This window comes from Hippopotamus amphibius, chromosome 3, assembly GCF_030028045.1.
Source record: "Hippopotamus amphibius kiboko isolate mHipAmp2 chromosome 3, mHipAmp2.hap2, whole genome shotgun sequence".
NCBI lineage: Eukaryota > Metazoa > Chordata > Mammalia > Artiodactyla > Hippopotamidae > Hippopotamus > Hippopotamus amphibius.
The window spans coordinates 145,584,611-145,606,345 of NC_080188.1; the positions used below are offsets into that span (position 1 = coordinate 145,584,611).

Below are 21,735 nucleotides of genomic sequence, written 5' to 3' on the forward strand. Positions count from 1 at the left end.
CTCTTTGAACTGACAGGTGTCTCGTAACATCTTTGAATTCGCGTGCCCTCAGGCAGGGTCACGCTGCGTTCCGCTGCAGGCCCCACCACTCCCGTTCTTCCTACCGGGAGCCCGTTGGTTTCAGTTTATGCCCCGGGTACCATTATGCAGTCTGGCTGAGACACTCACCTACCTGACCGCTCCCTGAGGAGTACCCCCTCTAGGCCCTGCGGTGGGAGCCCTGGGCCGGGGAGGGCTCTTCAGCCTTACCTCCATCCCCCCTCCCCCACCTCCAGGCCATGGAAGACGCCCACTTGGACGCCATCCTCATCCTAGGGGAGGCCTTTGCCTCAGAGGAGCCCTTTGACTTTGGCACCCAGAGCACCACCGAGAAGATCCACAACCTGATCCCCGTCATGCTGAAGCACCGGCTGGTGCCGCCGCCCGAGGAGACCTACTCCCTGCACAGGAAGATGGGGGGCTCCTTCCTCATCTGCTCCAAGCTGAAGGCCCGCTTCCCCTGCAAGGCCATGTTCGACGAGGCCTACAGCAACTACCGCAGGAGGCAGGCTGAGCAGCCGTAGCCGCCGGCCCGGCCGCTCAGCAGAACCCTCCGTCCTCACGCCGCTCAACTAGTAGGAAGCTGGTGGCGCCCACACTCCATCTACTTTGCCCAGCGGGAGAGGGTGGCAGCGCTGATGGGGGCACGCTGCTCGGAGCCCATCGCCAGTGCTTATACACGGTTTTTATCGCTAAGTGGGTGTGGGGTGAGCGGTGCGAGAGTGAACATGCAGTCCCATTACTGTCAGAATCTGCTTATTGTTTATTCAGCCTCTGAAATGACTCTTGATAAAAAGACGATTTTATTTCCTCTTCTCTTTTGTAACGGGATTTTGCTAATGTGAATGTTAACTAGAAGATAAGGGTTCTCCCTTTGAATCCCTGCCACCAAAAAAAAAAAATCTAGAAGAGCCCTTTTGGATTTTGAGTGTGTCATATAAGGTTTGTGTGTGTGTTTCTAGAATGAGATTTGTGTTTTCTGCCTTTTCCTCTCCGGCCTGGATCTGGACCTGGGAGAAGTGCTCATCTGAGCTGTGCCAACAAGTGCTACTTCACCAAGCAAAGCCTACCCACACCTGCTCTCTGGCTGGTTCCTAGAGGCTTTTTTGACAAGCAGAGGTTTCCAGAGAACTACTGCGTCCAGTGGGGAGGGGCAGGAGCTGCCGGATGGGAGAGGAAGCCACTTGCTCTGTCTCTGGGCTCCAAGACTGGGGTGTGTGGGGCCCTTCCTCCCGCCCAGGCGCCTGGGCTTTTGTGGAAGATGATGTGCACATGTCACCTGGTTGGACCCAAGGGGTCATTTCAGACTCTGTTAATCTTTGTACAGTCTTGTAATTGTCTGATTTGTTTCAATTAAAAAAAAAATCCTAGCATTGTGGCACTAATTCTTTCACTTGTAAAGGATTCTGAGCTGATGGTGACAAGCCTGAGGTCAGTGTCACACCCGTTCCTGCCTCCAGACGCTTCTGCAAGGTTTGCCCCTTTTGTTCCCAGCGTGAGGCTCTTGGTGCCTGAACCCAGAAGGCTCAGCCCACATTCATTATCAGAGAGAAAGGGTGTGGGGAGGGGATAGGACAGCTGCTGAGTCCCTGCCCCAGCAGCCTCCCAGGCCCCACCACGCACAGGCGGAAAAGCCACGGCTGCACAAGAGGCTATAAAGTGGTGCTGGCAACTGTGGGAAAATGTAGACACCAGCCAGCAGGGTGAGGGCCTGGCCAGAGCGGCAGTGACACCCACTTCAGGGATCAGGTGCAGCTGAGGAGCACTTCCTGGAAAGTGCCTTTTCCTGGGGCAAACAAGTCCTAGGTAACGGGTATTTTGAACTCTCAGGTGGGGGGCCCTTCTAATGGACTGTGAACACCTTGAATGGTGCATTAGGTGGTGAAATAACTCAGAGAGACACAGTGGTTTTAGGTTCTTAAAGGAAAACTCCTTTCTGCCATTTGGGATTGATGGGAACAGACACGCTGGGCTCTGGGACAGGATGCAGAGGCCTGGGTGGTCTCCAGGACAGCTGCTGGGGGCCCTTTAGGCTTAGCCCCAAGCCCAGCACCATGTGCCCATCTGTTGTTGGCGCTTCCATGGCCCTTTTAAAAGCTGATTTATGTATTCTAGTTACGCATTAACGTCTAGGACAAAGTGGGCATTTTCACAGATGAGGAAACTGAGGCTCAGAGGTTAAGTGCTGGCTGGACGTCCATGCTCACTCTAGTCTAAGCCAAAGGCTGGCAAACTACGGCGCCTGGGCCAAACCACTGCTTGTTTGTGTGATGTTTTCTCGGTACTGTCCCAGTTGGTGCTCGTGCTACAACGGCGGAGCTGAGTACCTGCAACAGACTATGTACATAGTCTTGCAAAGCTGACTATTCACTGGTCTGTTATAGAAAAAGTTTGCCAAGCCTCACTCTAAACCTCTGCACAACTGCTGCCTCTAAAGCATGGTGTTTAACAATGAACTAGGGAATTCCCTGGCAGTACAGTGGTTAGAACGCCATGCTCTCACTACGGAGGGCATGAGTTCCATCCCTGCTGCCCTGGGGAACGAAGATCCCACAAGCTGCATGGCACAACCCAAAAAAAACCCCCAAAACCCCAACAGACTGGTAACAGGCAGACATGTTCATTACATGTGAAATGGAACCAGGAGGGGTCTCACACGAATTATTTAGCTGCAGCCAATTTAAGATTTCCTTTGTTAAGAAAAGCCTTGCCTGCGTATCCTGAGCTGTGTCATTCTAATGCAAGGGCTGCAACACGAGTCGTGGGACGTGTCTGCTGCATCTCTGTAGTAAGAAGACGAACAGTCAAACGGCCGCCAGGTTTACAGCCGGTGGTGGCACTGGCTGGGGGCGGGGGCCCTCAGTGCAGTGGGCTCCCTGCTGGCAACTGCATGCAGCAGGGCCGCCACAAACTCGAGGACGGAGCCTGGCCTTGCAGACTGAGTTGACGCTAGGGAAGTTCCGACCAGAAGAGGGGAGTTGAAAGCTTCAAGAGAGTGGAACACTATTCTCACCTGAGCTATGGAAGGAACTAAGAAAGTCCTAGGTTAAACTAACCCAAGTCCTTCTAGTGTAACGAGGAAGCTGGATGAGAGGGGGACAGGCAGAAATCGGGGTCAAATGAGACAGTCACCTTTTCTACATTCCTCAGGCTTTTTAATCAGGGAAAAAAAGACAAAATACTCAGTTCAAACAGTTCCCTGTTTTATTGCAATACATCAGAGTCTGGTTAATATTGTGATACCAACGTAAAATATCGGTGAGGAGTCTTTTGTTACATTTTTGACTGTCCCACCTTAAATATTTCTGTGCAAAAGAATCCACACCATTGTTTGGTAGCAGAGAATCTCTTATAAAGTTCCCTAAGACACTGAGGGGATAAAACCAAACAAAATGAAATACGGAGTGATAAGAGGCCAAAGCAGTATCTTTTCCCCTTCCATACACACTTATTTGTCAGCATTATATTCTAAACAAAAAAATGATTACACCCAGGCCATGCAAAACTGTACAATAATATTACAATGAGAAAAAACCCTAAAAAATTTATAAAATAAATGGTATTACACTATCAAATAAAAAGGTCATTTTGTTTTCATGAAATTTCAAGGTTGATTTGTTTTCGTCAATTTTCCCCCATAAATGAAATGGTTTCTGTGTGTAACGGTTGTCCCTGGGAAGGGAGAGGAGCGCCCAGCCTGCTGGCCAGCGCTGAAACAACAGACCCCAGCTGAAGCGAGGCCCTCTTACGGAGCAGGACCCTGCAGAGGACACTGGACTTGTGTAACAAAGTCATAACAAGGAAAGAAGTTTTAAGATGGGCCCATTGAAATGCCATGCGGCTTATGTAATGAATGCAGGGGCTGGGCCAGCGAGAGCTGTGGAGCGAGGCGCCCAGTTATTTCCCTGTTGTGCCCAGCAGACCGGGGCAGTGGTGAAGTCTGGCCACTGCTGAGAATGCCCCTCTGTCCAGAGAGTGGATGCTGAGCTTTACAAGGCTCTGCTTAGCTGGGCACCACAGTGTTTATGGCCAAAGGCCAGCAAACGGCCCTGCTGTAACTGGGATTAGGGATGTCCACCCACCCCTACTCTGGCTTTTCTTTAATGATACCTGAGAGTCCATATAAATGCAACTGGTCTTTCACAGAAGTAGATGTGGCCACCAAGAAACAAAATGACATGATTCTAACCATATGGAAGGCAGAGGGAGGCTGAGAGCCAGCTGGGGAATGACAGATTGTTGCTGTAAACATAACAGGAATTTCAGATTCTTCCCTGAAGCTTGGGTACAAGAATTGCTTGGAAAACTAAATAGATGGGCCCTTTTAAGTTGTATTTCATAGCCTTAAAACTGTGCTCCCTGGGAAAGAAGATAAATCACTAAGTGTAGGGATGTGTGTGTGCGTGTGTGTGTGTGTGTGTGTACACACGTAAGTAAAGAAGTGAAATCTGCTTTAGAAAGCATTTGACAAGGAGGAAGGCTTTTGTTTTTGGCAAAAAGAAATATATATATGTATGTATGTAATTTTATACACCCAAAGCACATAGCAAGATTAAATTAATCAGAATTCAAGAGTAGACAACAAATTGGCCGAACATAGATAGCACCAAATACCAATACATCTAGACTATGCCAGAAATGCCTCTTCATTTTCCTTTCTACTGATAAGAGCAATTTGAGTTCCTGCTGTCATATACATTTCTTTGAATGTCCTGCCCGAAAACAAAGGATGACTTCAAACAGCAATATCACATCTGTTTCATGATCTTTCTTATTGATCCCTTTCAATGATCATTATGTTTTCTGTTTCTCTAGAACCCATTCCCCATCTTTCCAAATCATTCTTCTTAAGAAGCTTCTCAAGGTAACTGCTTCATATTTAAGAATGGGGATACGCTCAGCAGAATGTTCATCTTGGGAAAACACAGCCCAAGTTACTGCCCATGGCAGTGTTTCTCCCCCAAAGCCCTACTACTGGAAACTATTCACATTTGGTACTGCTCGCTCACTACTGATGAGGCCATTTCAGATTACTCGCCCACAATCCACTGGGTTTATATTACATCTCCTAGGGACCCTGGCAACCAGGACAAGCCCTTCTCTTATCTGCCCTGTTGGGGAAATGACTCACTGTAGTGGAGTCCAGACTTCAGGCATGGTTATGTTTTGATCCTAAAAGCATCTTTTAAAAAATAAGCACCTACAGGCAACAGAAACTTAGTTGTCAAAGCTATAAACTAATGGCTTAGTGTGGAGTCCTGTGAATCTCAGCCTGGTCTGACTCCTCTCAAGGGGGAAAAGGGATGCAGGAAGAGGCGAGGGGGAAGGAAAGAAGCAGGGAGAGAGGGTCTGGAGGAGAGCGGGCCACAGGTGCTCAGCACCTGGCTGGCTGGTTCCCTCCTCTCCTGGGAAGTGCCAAGCTTTAAGGAGCTACCAGAGTCATAGTAATAACTAGACTCAAGGTCTGACTGCATATCTGAACGCACAAAGTATTTTCACATGATACTCCTCTTCCAAAAGCAAAGGATTTAGGTTAGAATTATGCAGTAATTTATGCCATCCAAATTAAAACATAATCAAATCTGAGCAAGCACCAAGTTCAGAATGTTTAAATGCCAAAGTTGTTATTATTTAAAAATTCTCTATTGTAACACTTTACAATATAATCCCCAAACAGGATCCTTTCTTCCATCACTGAACCTCAGGGACTTGCTCCAGAGAGTGGCATCAACTTGGAAATACTCTAGCTCCCTGTGGCCTGTGGTGGGAAGGCTGGCACAGCTGTTGCTGAGGAGAAGGATGTGAAATCGGGGTGAAACGACAGTGCTCAAACAATGCAATTCAGACAAGCAACTGCAGGAAACCTCTTCCATTTTAGCTGAGTTTTACAGGAGAGAGCAGGAAATCTGTTTCTATTTCTCAGACAAGTTTTAGATAAAAAGTAAAAGAGAGGCAGATTCTCTTTACTTTCATGAGATATCTTTATTTCTATCTCTTTCTCTACTCATGTGCTTAACTGGTGAAATGACTGGAGAAATCAAGTCCTGGTTCTGCATCTCGTTTCCTTGCAGTAATTAAAACAGCAGGAATCCAAATGGAAACGTGACTAACAACACAGTATAGCAACTGAGGGAGGAAAAGCTTAGGCAGTCAAGACGGCCATGGCCACGCTGGGTGGACCTCCTGCCTGTGCCCGGGCTGAGCACGTCCATCTCCCACTGGCTGTGGGAAAGAGTATTTGGTTAAGGCTGTTCAAGTCCTTGCGTTTGAGGTTTTACATTATTTGGTAATTAAACTCCTTTCCCAGACTTATCTGGGGAAGCTCACACCCCCCTCAAAAACCAGACCCCTCCCTGGGAAGCCGGCTCAGCTGGGGGACAGATGCCTCACTGCAGTTCAGGGAGGGAGGGGATGCCAAGGGAAAAAAGCACTTTTATGAACCTTTTTATGGACCTTCAGAAACTATGACATTCCTTGTGTCCTTTCAGATGGAAGGGACCCAGAAGATGACAAAACTGCATTTCTACATTCATCTCCAGAAAATATCAAAATATAATAATAAAGGAGAAGTGTGGTTCAAATTCTACTGCTAGAAAAAGAAATGCCTTTTAACGATGCTGCTGAAGAGGCTTCAAATGTTAAAAGTCTGGCTCCCAGGTCACACTCCAAACCGATGAAACCAAAGCCTTGGAACGTTTCCTAAAGCTCCCAGGTGACTGCAACCGGTGTGAGAAATGGCACTAAGGGGAATTCTCACTCCTCTTGCTCTCCCTCTGTAAACTTCAGCTTGAGGCCTTTCTATCCTTTAATTACTTCGGTGGAAAACAGACAAGAAACAACACATTTCTTTAAATTAAATGATCTCTCTCACTCTCTCATATATGCATCCATCTTTCGTTGACTGCAAGATGCTTCTTTTTACTATATACATTCAGTATTTAACCTCTACATTTGTGTATTTATTTAAACTCTGTCTTGTAGTAAAATATGCATCGTTCTAGGGAACAGGGATTTACTGGCAACGATCAGGTCGACATTCACTGTGGTGCTGAAGGGGCTTGGAGTGCGCCCGGGACCCACTGGTGAGCCCCACATGCTGTCTCAGGGCTACAACGAGGCTCTACTGTGAAAACAACATCTGTCTAATCCTATTCTTATCGCTTACATTTGTGTAATCTGTCTACTTAAGCTACCTTTTGGGGGGTGAAATATTCTGAAAAGCAACGCTAAGTGTATGAAATGAAATCGGTATTAATCTAAGCTGCTCAATGAAAGTCTGCCTTTATGGTTGTTGCTGTTAAGTTGAGGGGGTGTGGATGCGAGTCCTAGAGGCAGAGTTCCTGAATGCCCGCCTTGGCTACTGCTGCCTGCCCTGGGCGTTTTCAGGCAGAGGTCGGGGAAGAGAGGACAGTGAGAGGAGAAGGTACGTGGAGGGGAGCCCAGAGCGGCCACTGCTTCGGCGTCCGTCCAGTCTGAGCGTGGAGGCCGCTCACGGGTCCCAGCTCCCGCGGTCAGTGCTCTCCAGAGACAGGCTCTTGGTCTTTCGGGGCGACACCGGGCTGGGAGGGCTGCTCAGGTTGGAACTGTTGGAAGCCGTGGAATGCCTCGGAGAGTCAGAGTCCTATGAGGCCCAGAGGAAGACATCAGGGAGCAGCAGAGGGACAGGAGGGGCTCAGGCTACCATGAGTCCCCTCCAGCCACCCTAGCCGATGACCTGATAGGACTTTTCTACTGTTGGTAGAAACCCCTTTTCTGAGCTGAATTAGAGGCACAGAATATAACAAATGCTCACAGTCCCTTCTGCAGGGTCTTAGGAATGTAGGCTATTTTCATACAAAAGCTGTTCGAAGTCTCCAGGGAAACGGTGGTTTGCAACCCAAGTGACTGGCTCTGTCACACCCTGCCACAGCCAGGCCAAGCTCAAGGCGGCAGACCGGCTTTGGGAAATGCACTCACCTTTTCTTGTGCGGAACTTCTCCAAACCCTGTCCCCAGACAGAGCTGCTACCCACGCGGTACTCACCTCTCCATCATAGTCCCTCGCTGGGGCGTCACTTCCTTGGTCCATGCCTCCCGAGGATAGCGAGCCCTCTGACGGGGAGGGCATGGGCTGCCGCTTTACACTGTAGCTTCCTCCAGAGAATTCTCTCTTTAATGCACTGCCATTCTGTGCGGATGACCCTACAGCACATCGTTCAGGTAAAACTTCACATGTGCAAAAGGGGACGATCCTTTAGCAAGTGCACAGACTGCTGAGATAACGAGCCTCCCTTCCCGCTGCCCTGGGGTCATCCTTCTGCTTAGAGCCCTTCACTAATGGACAGTGAGTCCAGCTGCGTTACCCTGACACCGAAGCCCACCCCAGCGCCCAGCAGCTGGGGCCACCAGGTGAGTGGGCAGCACTGGTCAGGCCACCGGCCTCTGCTCTCGCTGGCCAGGCCTGGGCTGCCCCGCTTGCTAGACAACTGCACAGAATCAGTCCTTCAGGTCTCCACCCACATGCTCCTGCCTTAGTGAGTCTTTCCTACTCCCCGGGAGCTCCTACAGCAATTCTCAGTACCTCTTTCACAGCATCTGGATATTATGTTGTAATTATGTGCCTGCCATTCTTTTAATAGAAGGATGGTCTCTGCACCGCAGGGCATGACGCAGGACCAGGCCTGTATCAGGTGCTCAAAACACACGCGCTGAACGATGAAGCGGAGCAGAACAGTTTCCAGAAATGAAGACCATGCCAACTGATGATGCCTAACTGTCACAACTTTTAGAGAATTTTCATAAAAAACACAAAGGAACATAAGAGAAGCATTTTCATTCCACAGGGAATGAAATGAGGTGAGTTTCTTTAAAATCACACTCTATTTTGATCTTCAAGTTGGGGTACATCAAAGGAGGACTAGCACCACCCAGAGAAAGAAAAAGGATGACCAAAAAAATGTTGGAAATATTGGGGCATTGCGGGTACCTCTTCAAAACTCTTAGCATTCCCTATTATTTTTTAGTTTTTACCTAAAAATGTTTTAATCTTGCTGAGCTTCAATATTAAGATCATTGGTCAAAAAAAGACTGTGAGACTGTGTTGAGGTTTTAGCACAACTCCAAGTATAGACTGTAACTGTTTCACGTTCTTGCCGGTTTAACAAATCCCATTTAGTTTTTTTACATTAAGGATTCAATGAAAATGTCAAAAGATAACTGTTTAAAGCACATGTACTTAATGACCACCCAAATTCAGACTTCTTCATAGACTGAACAGGAGGCTGCCTGCTGAAGCCCTGTCCTTGGTGATCTCCGCCAGCTTCTTTCTAGTCTCTCTCCTGAGCCCCTCAGCTGTGTCATCACAATCTACTTACTGCGGAGGCTACCAACACTGGCTGTATGCTGCATGTTATAGCACGGAGCTTTAAAAACGCCAGTGCCTGGGCCCCATCTCAGACCAAGAACAGCAGAATTCTCGACTTAACTTTTAAAAGCCCTTCTGATGATTCTAGAGTGCATGTCAATGTGAGCCGCTGACTCAATCTTACTCCCTTAGGAGGTCTGCTCCCTCCCAACAACTCCACCCTGTTTCCAGAGGCTGCTTCACTGGACCCATACTGACGCTCATTTGCTGGTGTTTCTTTGGATACGTACTCAACTTTTTTGCTGTGGGTCTTCTGTCTCCTTAGATTACAATATAATTGAAGGCATAAATCAGGTTTTATGATTTCTCTTTCAATTCCATACCTAGTTTTGTGCTCAACTGAACAAAAGCTGTAATGTAAGTTACAATTTAAAAAAAAAATTATTTTATTTATTTGGTTGCACCAGGTCTTAGTTGTGGCAGGCAGGCTCCTTAGTTGAGGCTCATTGGCTCCTTAGCTGTGGCATGCATGTGGGATCTAGTTCCCGAACCAGGGATGGAACCCAGGCCCCCTGCATTGGGAGCACAGAGCCTTAACCACTGCGCCACCAGGGAGTCCCTGTAAGTTACTATTTTTAAAATTTTGTCATTCTGAATAGAAAACCCAAACTCCCAGAGTTCTGCTGCTTTGCCTAACCTAATTGTGTGACCTTAAGCAAGTTATTTTATCTGAGTCTTTGTTTTCTTCATTTGTAAATAAGAAAATCAATTCTACCTTATGGGATTTTTGTGGGAACAACTGAGCACTCAATACATGGAGAATAAAATGTAAGATGGAAGGCGTGTGATGGGGCTGTCCAGAGCTTAGAACATTCTTACCAGGCTCCTTTCCTCCGTCCTAGTGATCATTTACAGAATAGAGAACTTGATTTATACTTTTCTTCTTTTCTTTCTTTCTTTCTTCCTTCCTTCCTTGCTTCCTTTCTTGCTTCCTCTTCTTTTTTTTTTAACTTTGGGAACGTGTCTTTCAGAGAAAAATTACACTCAACCACCCTGATCTTAAAAAATTGAGATGGGCTGTTTTGATTGACAGCAAAGGAGACAATCTGAAAACCGTGATCCCAACTCCGGCCAGGCCCCAAATCTCATGGAGTGACAGTGTCTAACTCTCCATGAGTTCTAAGAGAGTCTGCAGGCTCCCCAGTGAGCCTGTCACTGACAGGAGTGGGTGGAGTCACCGTGGAAAGTGCTGTGTTACTCTGATTTCAGTCATGAAGCCATCGCAAGTCTGGCCCTGGAAGATCCTGTGCATCTGGCTGTAGAGACTAACAGCACAGTCCCCTGTTTCTTCTTGTGTCTCTCTTGGCTGGCTGTCCTTCTGGAAACCTTTTACACGAGCCGGGCTACTCCTGAAGCCACCAGAAGGCACTCTACATAACAGATACCCCTTGGAATTCCTAGCTTCCTTTCACCAATATACAAACAGCTTGTTACCAAGAATTTCATTAAAGGCCTTGACAGGGATTTGGAGCTGGCTCCAGTCTATAGTTTGCACATTGTCAAAAGTGACAGTGGACCCTCACTTCAGCACTCCTAAGGAGATGGCCACTCGGCCCTTTAAGTCCCTGTAGTACAGGTCCTATTACCTGCAATTCCACAAATCCAAAAACCCTGACAACCAAAACTTTTTTCATAAGTTTGAGGTAAACTCATGTAGTGGCAAACTTAATTGGAACTGACTGGAGGCTGATTATAGACTTTACTTAAAAAGACAACATATATTTATATATTCATAGTATGACGAGTCATAAATTTTGCTGTAGAAATATATGTTTGTAGGTGCTATCTTAGTTCTTGCTGGGAATGCAATATAATATATGCTGGATTCCCTTCTAAATTATAAAAAAAAATCTGAATTCTGGCCCCAGGAGTTTTAGATAAGGGATTATGGGCTCAACCATTAATACTGTGATACTTTCTTTGCATCTCAAATAGTGATAACTTCTGGTTAGTTACATTAAATCTACTATCTTATCAAGCCACCATTAGTGAAAAGATAATTAATAAAATGGTTGCCATTTTTCTAACTGGCTAGATTTTTTCAATGTAATTAAGGTTACATACTGCTTAGAGATGACTTTGAGGGATAATGGCAAGTAAGTCACAAGATGTACATTTCAGCTTCTGCCTGTAGACTGAAAACTCCTTGAACACGCTCTGTACATCTGCAGCAGGCGTCTGCCCCTCGTGTTTAGGCGCAGTGTGGGGCCCTCCCACATGGTTGCAGGGTGGTCTGTGCGATCAACAACACACTGCAGAAGCGATGGCGTATCACTGCAGCCGAGACCGCTGCTCTGTCTCTCTGTCTCAGGTTGCCTGCTCTGCAGGAAGCCAGCCGCCATATCACTAGGACACTCAGGCCCTGGTTGGTGAGGAACACAGGCCTGCCAACAGCCATGTTAGTGAGCTGGGGAGCGGATTCTCTAGTCCCAGTTGAGCTTGCAGTTGACAGCAGCGCTGGCAGACAGCTTGACTGCAGCCTCCTGAGAGGCCCTGAGCCAGAACCATCTAGCTAAGCTCCCAGATTCCTGAACCTCAGAAATTGTGAGAGGTAATAAACATTTGTTGTTTTAAGCTTCTGAATTTTGGGGTAATTTGTTCCACAGCAAGAGAACAAAGGGTACTCCAGCACCATTCACCTCTGTGTTGCCACAGCCTAAAACCAAGAGCTGGGCACAAAGCGGGTGTTGACACCAGTGTCCTCAGCAGGAACAGCGTGTGAAGGAGGACACTCAGTCTGCACCCAGGAGGCTTGACTCAAATGTCTTACATTCAAGAATACAAGGCAACAAATGCGTTTCTGACTGAATGACTGAAGTGTGAAACTGGATTTACTACAATTTGTTTTCCTTAGAGATCAGTTGCAGGAACATGAAGGGAGGTTTTGTTAAAGTTGCCACGGGTGTATCTTGGGGCTGCATTTACCTGGGCGCACTTGTCACACTTTCTCTGATCTAAGCCAATGCCAGGTTACTTTTGAGAAAGTGACAGAAAAGCAGCTGTTGGCCAAGAACAGTCTTGCCTTTGAATAAAGGTCCTTCCCTAATTAAAAGTCTTCAGAGGCATCCCACTGTGGCTTTCTTTAAAAATTATTTGTTTATTTAGCATCGGGTCTTAGTTGCGGCACACGGGATCTTTTGTTACAGTACATGGGCTTCTCTCTAGTTGTGGTGTGAGGGCTCCAGAGCGTGTGGGCTCTGTAATTTGTGGCATACAGGCTCTCTAGTTGAGGCATGCAGGCTCAATAGTTGTGGCACGCAGACTTAGTTGCCCTGCAGCATGTGGGATCTCAGTTCCCCGACCAAGGATCGAACCCATGTCCCCTGCATTGGAAGGTGGATTCTTAACCACTGGACCACCAGGGAAGTCCCCCCATTGTGTGTTTAATAAAGTAAAAAATGTCTTATGTTGGTCCCCAAGTCCCTGCTCGATCTGACCCTCACCTACCTCTTATGCTTTACTCTTTGTCACTCCCTGCCCGCTACGAGGTGGCCACTGTGCCTCCTTTCAGTTAATCAAACACGAGTCAACGTGACTTCCCCCCTAGAGAAGGTGTGTGATGTTCCTAATTACTCTAGGTGTGATATATCCTCAATAGCTACTGCCTGTTACTCTCTACTGCTGTCCCCTGTTTATTTCCTTCAGAGCATTTATCATCACAATTTATAGTATTATTTGTCTGTCTCCCAGATGGACTGTAACTTCTAAAAGGATTCCATGACTATTTTCGTAACGACTACACTTGTGCCTACCACGTATTACCCAGCCGGCTCTGAGACACTGACCGCCTGATGGTGCACGGCTGCTACCTTGCTATGGACGTGCCTCCTGCAGCCCAGGCCACTTACTTGCCGACAGGCCACTGCTGGCGCTCATGGAGCGCCCAGGTTCAGGGCGGGACTTGGTGATTGATGGAATACTGACCGAGCCACTGAATGCTGTCCGACTTTCCTGAGGCCGCAGGTTCTACAATCAAAAAAGAAAGAAAAATTTTTTATCCAGAGTGAAACTGATTTTCTACAGTGGTGTCTATTTTTCACCCTAATTTCAAGAAATAAAGTTGTCTTGACCAAAGTGATACAGAACAAAAAACAGACTGTATGATCCCTCCCACCCACAAAAGTACTAAAGCCCTAACAGAGGCAACCCTCACCCCCATCAAGGATAAGTGATTATCCTTATACTTACTGAAATACTTATAAACTTATAAACAGATAACAATTTTTTGTTGTTGTTGTGAGATAAGTAAGAGTTATATTGTTAGAAGTGACAGTGAAATGTAGAATTACATGGACCTCTGCAGATAACTGAAACAAAGCTTTTACTATGTATGAGATTTATTTTATTTCCTTAGGATAACTCAAAAGCTAATAAGCCCATTTAGGAGAAAGTCACTTAAAAGTACATTCTTCTCAAGTATGCGTCCCAGTGTCCTGATAACCAAAGGTGCCCTTTGCATGTTCCCATCCCAGTCACCAGGCAGACAAAGCAGCATCATGAGTCATCACATGACGCCTGCAACAATCACAGCCTGGGTGACGTGGTTTAACTTGGGAATGTTGGCGTGAGAAATTTTCCATCTAATATTGAATAATTCTGGTGTCCAAGGGAGGAAAATGAGCCGCAGAGTGCTCTGAAAGTCACACACACCTAGAGAGGTGGTGTGCAGGATCTGAACATGGTCTCCTAGATGGGCCCAACTTTTTCAGACCAGAAGGGGTGTCGGGCGGGGCTGGTACCTGAGAGAAGGTTATGGCAACACAACTAATGCACGGCCAAAGCCAACAAAATTAATACCTCTTGGAAAATATGCACCAATATATCCTGAAAAACTCCCAATCATACATTTTAAGAATCACACATATTGGAAGTTGGCTGGCTGGCTGGCTCTAAATTCAACCACTGCCACCTTGGTTCATATATGAAATTTGCAAAGTCCATGTAATTCTTACTGTGTTATTTGTTTAAAGCAAAATTTTACCTTTTTTCTCTAAGAAAATAAAATTTAAAACAGAAACAGTCAGTGCTAGCATTTCAACATCCACTCAAAGGAGCAACCCTGTGAGATGCCAGTGATATGCGTACAATGCAGCAAAGGAAAGCTCAAGAGAGATGGGGATATCAGTTTAAATCTTTAAATTTTTATTGTTTTTGCTATGAACCTTAAGGTAATTTGGTGTTGTCTTTGTATAAAACAAACCTACCCTAGAAAAAATGGCAAAAATTAAGCCTATAAAAATACCAGTGGTTCAGTAACACTGAATGTTGAAGTAATTACAGAATGATATACAGAAGCTATCTTCTGGAATAAAAACAAAACCAAAACCCAACAGTTTACCATTCATTCAGCTGAAGTTCAACTTCATTATGAAGTAATGTGAAACCTAAGCTGATGGTCCTTTTCCTGCACAAATATGCTTAAGATTAGGGTAAAACTTTCACCAACAGTAGTGTTTATATTTACAGAAGACTAACTTAAGAAACATTTCCACCATCTTTTATATCAAAAAATCTTGACTAGTTTATACAGCTTAGTTTATACAACTTCCCCTAGAATCCACTCCCTGCAATCTGTCACCAAGCAAACTGAGGCTTAGTTTATCATCAGTAATCTTATCTTGTCAAACAAGACACTTAAATGACATTACAGTTTAATGTCAATAATAATGACACTTAAAACACCATAATTTAGAATAATTTTATAATACAAACAAAAATAAAAAAATAAACTTCTCACTCTATAGGTAGTTTTCTTACTGGAAAATTACTAAATACAGAAAAAAAAAATGGATGCTATTTTTTTCTAAGCCAGAGGAAATGCATTTGCATGATACAATCCAAATATTTTATTATCTGCAAAACAAACTTGAGAAAATGCTCCCTTGAAGTCAGTACATATTTCTTGACAGAGTATAGATATTCAGCTTGAATGGCCACCTGCTCTCTATCCCCCAGCAGAGCCACTAGTTACAAAGATGCAAGGCTGCGTGGAAGGACCCAGTGGCAGGCACCAGGGTCCTTCAGAATGCAGCACACTCTCTGTTTTTTTCTTTTGTTGATTTACTTCTTATCTTGGATCCTTGCTGGAATTAAAGGTGTATCAGCAACTCAAAGATTAGTAAGACTACCTTCTTTTGGTAATTTTTCCTGTTATTCACTGATACTATTATACTTTATAATTTTGAGAACTGTGAGCTTTTCAAGAAGGGGTTTATTGTAGATAAAAGGCCTGTGGAAAGGCCCTACTACAAACTTTAACTTCACTAAATATAAAAAATTTCTCTGAAGTGAACTGGTTCTAGGGTAATGAGCTATAAAGAATTGAGAAACTCTAGGATCCCTTTTTTGTTTGTTTTAACAGAATAAAGTCTTATTCAGGGACTATTTCTTTGGTGTTTGTAGTGAAAAATATCGCGATGGGATAATCTTTTATTAAACATAGAAAAACCTCCAATACTGTTTTAGAAATAAAACTGAAATCTTCCCAAGTCCTCATCCTTTTCCTCAAAAGAAAAAAGTAGAACTCCAAGAGAGAAGAGGAGGAAGAGGAAGAACAGACGTTTGGCAACAGAGAAACAGGCCAAAGGAAAACGTTCACAGAATGTACCCCCTTGGCAGTGTTACTTATGAAGCCAGGCAGAGATCCGCACATGGTTAGTACAAGTTAACACCTAACTCGGCTGTTCATACCCTCAGAGTCATAAAGCTTGGTGTACCGGGGACAGAGCGCAGAGACGGGGAATATTCAGGGTTTATGGAATCAGGAGAGAGAAATTTTTCAGCAGAATTAACAGTCATGTGATAGATGTGCTCAAAGTTGATCGGAGAGGAGATCAGACCGGAGTGATGATGAGGGGATGGATAAGGGAAACCGGGCTATCAAAAACAACAGGAAGAAGAAAAAAGGTGATGAGGTAATGAAAATGGATTCACTGGATATATCTGACATTTCAGACAACATGCACACAGAAAAAACGAAGTAAGCATCTCACATCAAGAACTGAATCCATAATGAAATACTTTTAGGCCTTAGAAAGTTAAATTTTGGAATACTCTTGCCAGTTACTTAAAGAGCTGATTTGCAGAACATCATCTACCTCATAAACGTGTTCTCTTTTGTTACTATCATCAAGTTGAGTAGAAACTGGACTTTCAGAGATACAAGTAGATTTTCAAAGGTTAGTATTTTCCTATTTTATAGAAGCAAAACATGGCAAAAATCTACCAAAAACATTAAGGATAGAAAAAGTGAGAAATAATTAAAGAAAAGAACAAGCGAACCTACAACCAGAAGCATTATGAAACTGTTCCTTTAGAAACTAAAACCATTTCCTGGTATTTATAGATTTGATGTGTGTTTACTTTTACTGATCTTATCTTCCCATAACAGAAACAGTGAGTAACTGTGGAATATACCAGTTATTGGTTTACCTTTAAATAGCCCAAGCTTATCTTCACTTAAACACCCAGAGAACATGTTTGTTTTTAACAAGAGAACAACCTTCTCTTCAATGTTCAGGTGTATTTTTAAAAAATAAAATAATGTAATACTAAAAACACAGAAGAAAGTTTTAGAAAACAAGGGCTCTAGTTTTTCACACAAAATAACTTGTGAATATTTGGGAACTGTCACTCAGCACCCAGTCACCTTCTCTAATGGGAATTTTCAAAGTTCAGTTCCTGAGAACAACTATGTTGCAAGAAAACATCCCACCATCTCTTCATTAGAGACACAGGTTGAATGACTTCCCAGAGAGATGCTGACTGATATTCTCATGAGTTCTGAGATGAGCTTTCTTTGTTAAAAAAAACAAAAACAAAAACAAAAACAAAAAAACCTGGTAAGTTAGGGAAGCTTAAAAGAAAGCCTCCTATATAAGACTGTTTTAAACTTAGAGATGTGAATGAAATCAGTACTTTCTAAGGTTGTTTTCAAAAAGATAAAACTATTGATCTAAATGTATTTAAGAAATAAAATCACTTCATAAAGGTCTAAAAGGTCCCCGCGCTAGAAATTTTATTTATTAACAATTTTAGGAATGGGTAAAAGGCTAGGAGAAATTTTATGTGCTAAAAGAATAAATCTTTTAGAGGTAAAATATCACTCTTACATTCAACCGGAGACAAATCCATTCTTTATTATCAGTATCCACTTATGAAAAAAGGTAAATGACAAAAAGGATGCAAGGAAACTACTACAGTATGTACTCATAAGACATATATGCTGTTTTATACTAATTGCTTTTATTCTCTTGGCTCACTAAGACACACATGAGAGTCTCCTATATCACATCTGATATAGGAGATAAAAGAAAAAAATGACTCCCTTACTCTTACTATCTCTTCCACATTCGTGAGGCAAACAACCCTTTTCAGTGTCATTTTGGGACAAAGGAAACAGAATAAGCTTCCAAAGACATTCAATGAACTCTCTAAGCTTATAAGTATTTCACAGGAAGGTGATACTGATTCGAATAAGTTAAACGTAAAAAGGTCTGGGGTATATGCTCTTTGCACGAATGACAACAACATAGCTTTGGTATTTGCAAGTGCTTCTTATACATGTTAATGTTAGATGAATTTAATTCATCTTTATTTTTGGAAATATTTCATTAAATATAGAAGATTACAGTGGAAAGAACATACTAAAATCTGAGACTATATTAAAATATCACAAGCTTTTTAATACATGCATACATAGACACACACATATATATACACACACACAGGTATAGACACATATATTATTTTCTTTTCAGACATGCATGTTATTGTGTTGTTTACCAACGTCTACTCCGAGGTAAGCACAGTTCTGGTATGACAGTACATCAAAAAATATTTGTTAAGTGATTAAACGGATGCCTATGAAAAGCCCCAGCTTTTATGTTCTTTGCTAGTGAAAGGAAGAAAGGTGAAAATAAAGAACAGGAGTTCAGACACATAACATCTTTGCTACAATACTACATGTACAGGCGAACAGGTTTCAAAAATTTACACCAACTTCTTGTCCTGGAAATTCAAAAGTGCTCACATGGTAAGAAAACATGAAAGGAACATTAAGAACTGGAGTGCACTGCTAGGGTAAAAAGTCACTTGTGTTAATTACGAAAAGAACCAGCAAGGCAGTCATGGGTTAATAAAATCAGTGACACAAATGACTAAAAATCAACAGGTCCAATGGGAGTAAGTATCCAGCACAGAAGGCCATGTGTCATGGAGTCAGATCAGGGGATGAATCTTTGGGAAATGCTATCTGAACTTGTTTTGCCCAGTAATTAAGACTGGACCTTATTCTGAACAACAACAACGATGACAAAATAGAGATTTCCTTTACTTTAAGTGGTGGGAGGGTGAAGGGAGAAAAAGGAGGGATGCTGTGATATGAAAGTTCTTACAGCGCTTGAAATTTGACATTTTGCTTTAGTGTGCTCACTCAGAGTGTAGAAAGACCAAGTCTTATTGTGAATGAAGGTCTGAAAAAATTCTGGAACATTAACAAACTAATTCTGGAACAGTTTTCACCTGGTCAAGCAGAGGAACATTTTATTAAATCCTGAAACTATTTCACCTTCAGCAACATACTGTGGGATATAACAGAATTTATAGAAATAATTTCCATAATTCTTCTTGCTATGTTATTGGAATACATAGAGGAAAGGAGACGAAAACTATATTATTCCTTTTTTATACACCAGAATGAAGCAAGTGTGAAAGAAAGTTTAATTTTAAAAGGATAATACCCATTAAAAACCTTGTTCACTACTGAAATAATTTTGTATTTGCTGATATGTTGCTTTGTAACATATGGATGTATTTGAAATTTGTATGCCTCTAACCCCTCCATAATGGACCTACATAGCAGGTGTTGAAAAAATATTTACTAACTAAATTTCAAATTTTTTCATTAAGATAGTATATAACATTGATCTATCAAATATAAGCTATACATATAATCACATTTCAACCGTTTATCACAATTTAAAAATTCTCTCTCCTAAGGGACTTTGTACCTGACATTGTAGTTTCTGTCAGGAAAAATGACAGAAGCTTTGGACTATATGGTTCCGTTATGTTTACTTCTGAGAATAAAGGAAAACCAGACTGAGGACTTAAGTAAATGTTCAGAATGGGAAAAGAATCTGAAATCTCATTCCCAGGCAAAAGCTGAAACAGTAGTATAGCTTTTAAATATGATAGACAAGCGTAACAGTTAACTATTTAAGCTCAGCCTTTATTTATACTCAATATTTTCAGCTTAATATTTACGCTCAGCCTTAAATTTCTTACTTTGTTTTAATTACTATATCAAGACTGGCTGTAATCTTTTTGCATACTTTACTTATATTTCCATAGCACAGCTAACAAAAATCCCCATTTCAAAAAGATAAATGACTATCATGAATGATTTGAAAGGAAGTAATGGTACTATAATCACATAAAAATGTCTTGATGATGATTAAAAAACGACAGTATGAACGTCACATCTGTTCATAAATAGGGCCAACTGGTTAAAGTGAGATATTTATAATGTGGGACTCAGGCTCAAATTAGTGCGATTCTTTTGGTCTCTCTTATGAAAGAAATGTAAAAACTACCTTTAAGAAGCTTAAGTTTCTTACTGAAAAAACTTGCTGTACGGATTATATTACTTATTTTTTCTGTCAGTGATAGATGTTTATATCTTCTATCACCGTAGAGTTAGTAACGTGAGTAATTAACACAGACTTCCTTAGAACCAGCTTTGGGTCAAGATTCACACATTATCTCCCAAATTGTCATAGTATATACATTATGCCTAAAATTCTGCACAAAATCTACATACTAGCACCACTGATTAAAGTTTCAATAGTTTGTTGAGAGTACTATGATACTGAAATGTTACAGAGCTTGGATAATTAGCTAATTCCAATAATATTCTTAATCTCAATATATTAGGTCCAAGAATCCATTCTTCATGTTGTTTAAAAAACACACAACAGTTTTCCTATGTTGTACTTTTTTAAAATATAAGACTGACTAGGCAACATGTTTGTAACTGGGCAAAAGAAAAAACTTTAATTTCATAATCAGATGAGAGGTGTGACCATTAATGATCAAGCAAATGTGGTTCTCTGGGTGGGGGGCCAAATATGTATGTTGAATTGCTAAAACTTAGTGACATTTTAGTAATTTGGTAACAAAGTTCAGTATCTTTAGGTACACAATGTCTCTAAATATGATGGTTTATTTCTCCAATGGTAGTCAGTTTATGTATGAGAGAGATTTATAGGGTATGCAACTAAAAGAACTTGATATGTTTGGTTTCTGATACACATCTATATTGTATGTTTTTCTCATCAGCTGTGTCATCATGCATCTTACATATATTGTGATATACTGAGATAAACATTTCCTCATTATACTAATACGTCTTTTTAAGTCTTACATGTATTTAAGTGCACACATCCACATATACATTCACATATATATCCGCCCCCTCCCCATCCAACTTAGTTTTAACCTCGTTTATATTCACATTCACTCTTCATTTCTCTTACCATGGGCAGGTCTTTTAGAATCTGTATTCCATCTCCTGGACCCATGTGTGCTATGTGGTTAAAATTAGTTGGGTTAGAAATTAATTTATTTCTCATTTCTGGATCTCGTAGCATCTCCCTGTAAGAGAAAACACCTGTTTAAACACTTTTATTTCATGACCAATCTAGATAATTTTAGAGAAAAATTAAGTATACTTAATTTTTTTCATAAAAATAAACTGTGAAATCATATTAATAAAGATAGAATTAAAATAATGGAATATACTAAGTTAAAAATTTACTTGGAAGATTTTTTTCTAAATTTTAAAAAAAGATCTTATGATTTTGGGTGGGAAAACAGAGAGAGTTATTTTAGTCTTTAAATATCAGAGAAGCTCTACTCTATTTTACAGATAATTCTGAACACTTTATGTACACCTTTTTAAATAATTGACAATATATCAGAAATGTTTTTATATGTAACTGTAAATACAACAAGCCTATTTCTGTTTGGTCATGAAAAGAATACTTAATCTGCACAGGTATGTTCTATGTTTATAAAGGCCCACATTTTAAAGATTGTAACTATTCCATATACATAGTGAAATTAATCAAAATATGGTACTTTAATCTAGTACATAGTCACAATTTGGAGGGTATTAATTAAAATTACACTGAAAAATACATTCATTATTGCAGTTTTTAATACCATAGATGATGAACGACAGACTTCCAGAGATCAAATTTTCCTTCCAAATCAATTACAGTATTATTACCA

At 42.1% G+C, this 21,735-nt stretch overlaps 2 protein-coding genes across 8 annotated transcripts in view; one reads left to right on the forward strand and one right to left on the reverse strand.

The window, feature by feature from the left end:
- Positions 1 to 1,406, forward strand: part of COQ8A (coenzyme Q8A) — a 44,214-nt gene extending 42,808 nt beyond the window's left edge. For both annotated transcript variants that reach the window (XM_057727830.1, XM_057727831.1), the window contains one exon: positions 276 to 1,406. In XM_057727830.1, the coding sequence (XP_057583813.1) occupies positions 276 to 563 (288 nt within the window). In that variant the 3' untranslated portion in view covers positions 564 to 1,406. The remainder of the gene's footprint in view (positions 1 to 275) is intronic.
- A 1,823-nt stretch (positions 1,407 to 3,229) lies between these two features.
- Positions 3,230 to 21,735, reverse strand: part of CDC42BPA (CDC42 binding protein kinase alpha) — a 338,413-nt gene continuing 319,907 nt past the window's right edge. For 4 of the 6 annotated variants that reach the window (XM_057729071.1, XM_057729070.1, XM_057729068.1 and 1 more), the window contains 4 exons: positions 20,979 to 21,096; positions 13,290 to 13,407; positions 8,062 to 8,219; positions 3,230 to 7,660 (listed from right to left, as the gene is read on the reverse strand). In XM_057729071.1, coding sequence (XP_057585054.1) covers positions 7,529 to 7,660; positions 8,062 to 8,219; positions 13,290 to 13,407; positions 20,979 to 21,096 — 526 coding nt within the window. In that variant the 3' untranslated portion in view covers positions 3,230 to 7,528. Of the gene's footprint in view, positions 7,661 to 8,061; positions 8,220 to 13,289; positions 13,408 to 16,131; positions 16,318 to 20,978; positions 21,097 to 21,735 lie in introns of all 6 variants that reach the window. The other 2 variants (XM_057729074.1, XM_057729072.1) reach the window with 1 other exon arrangement.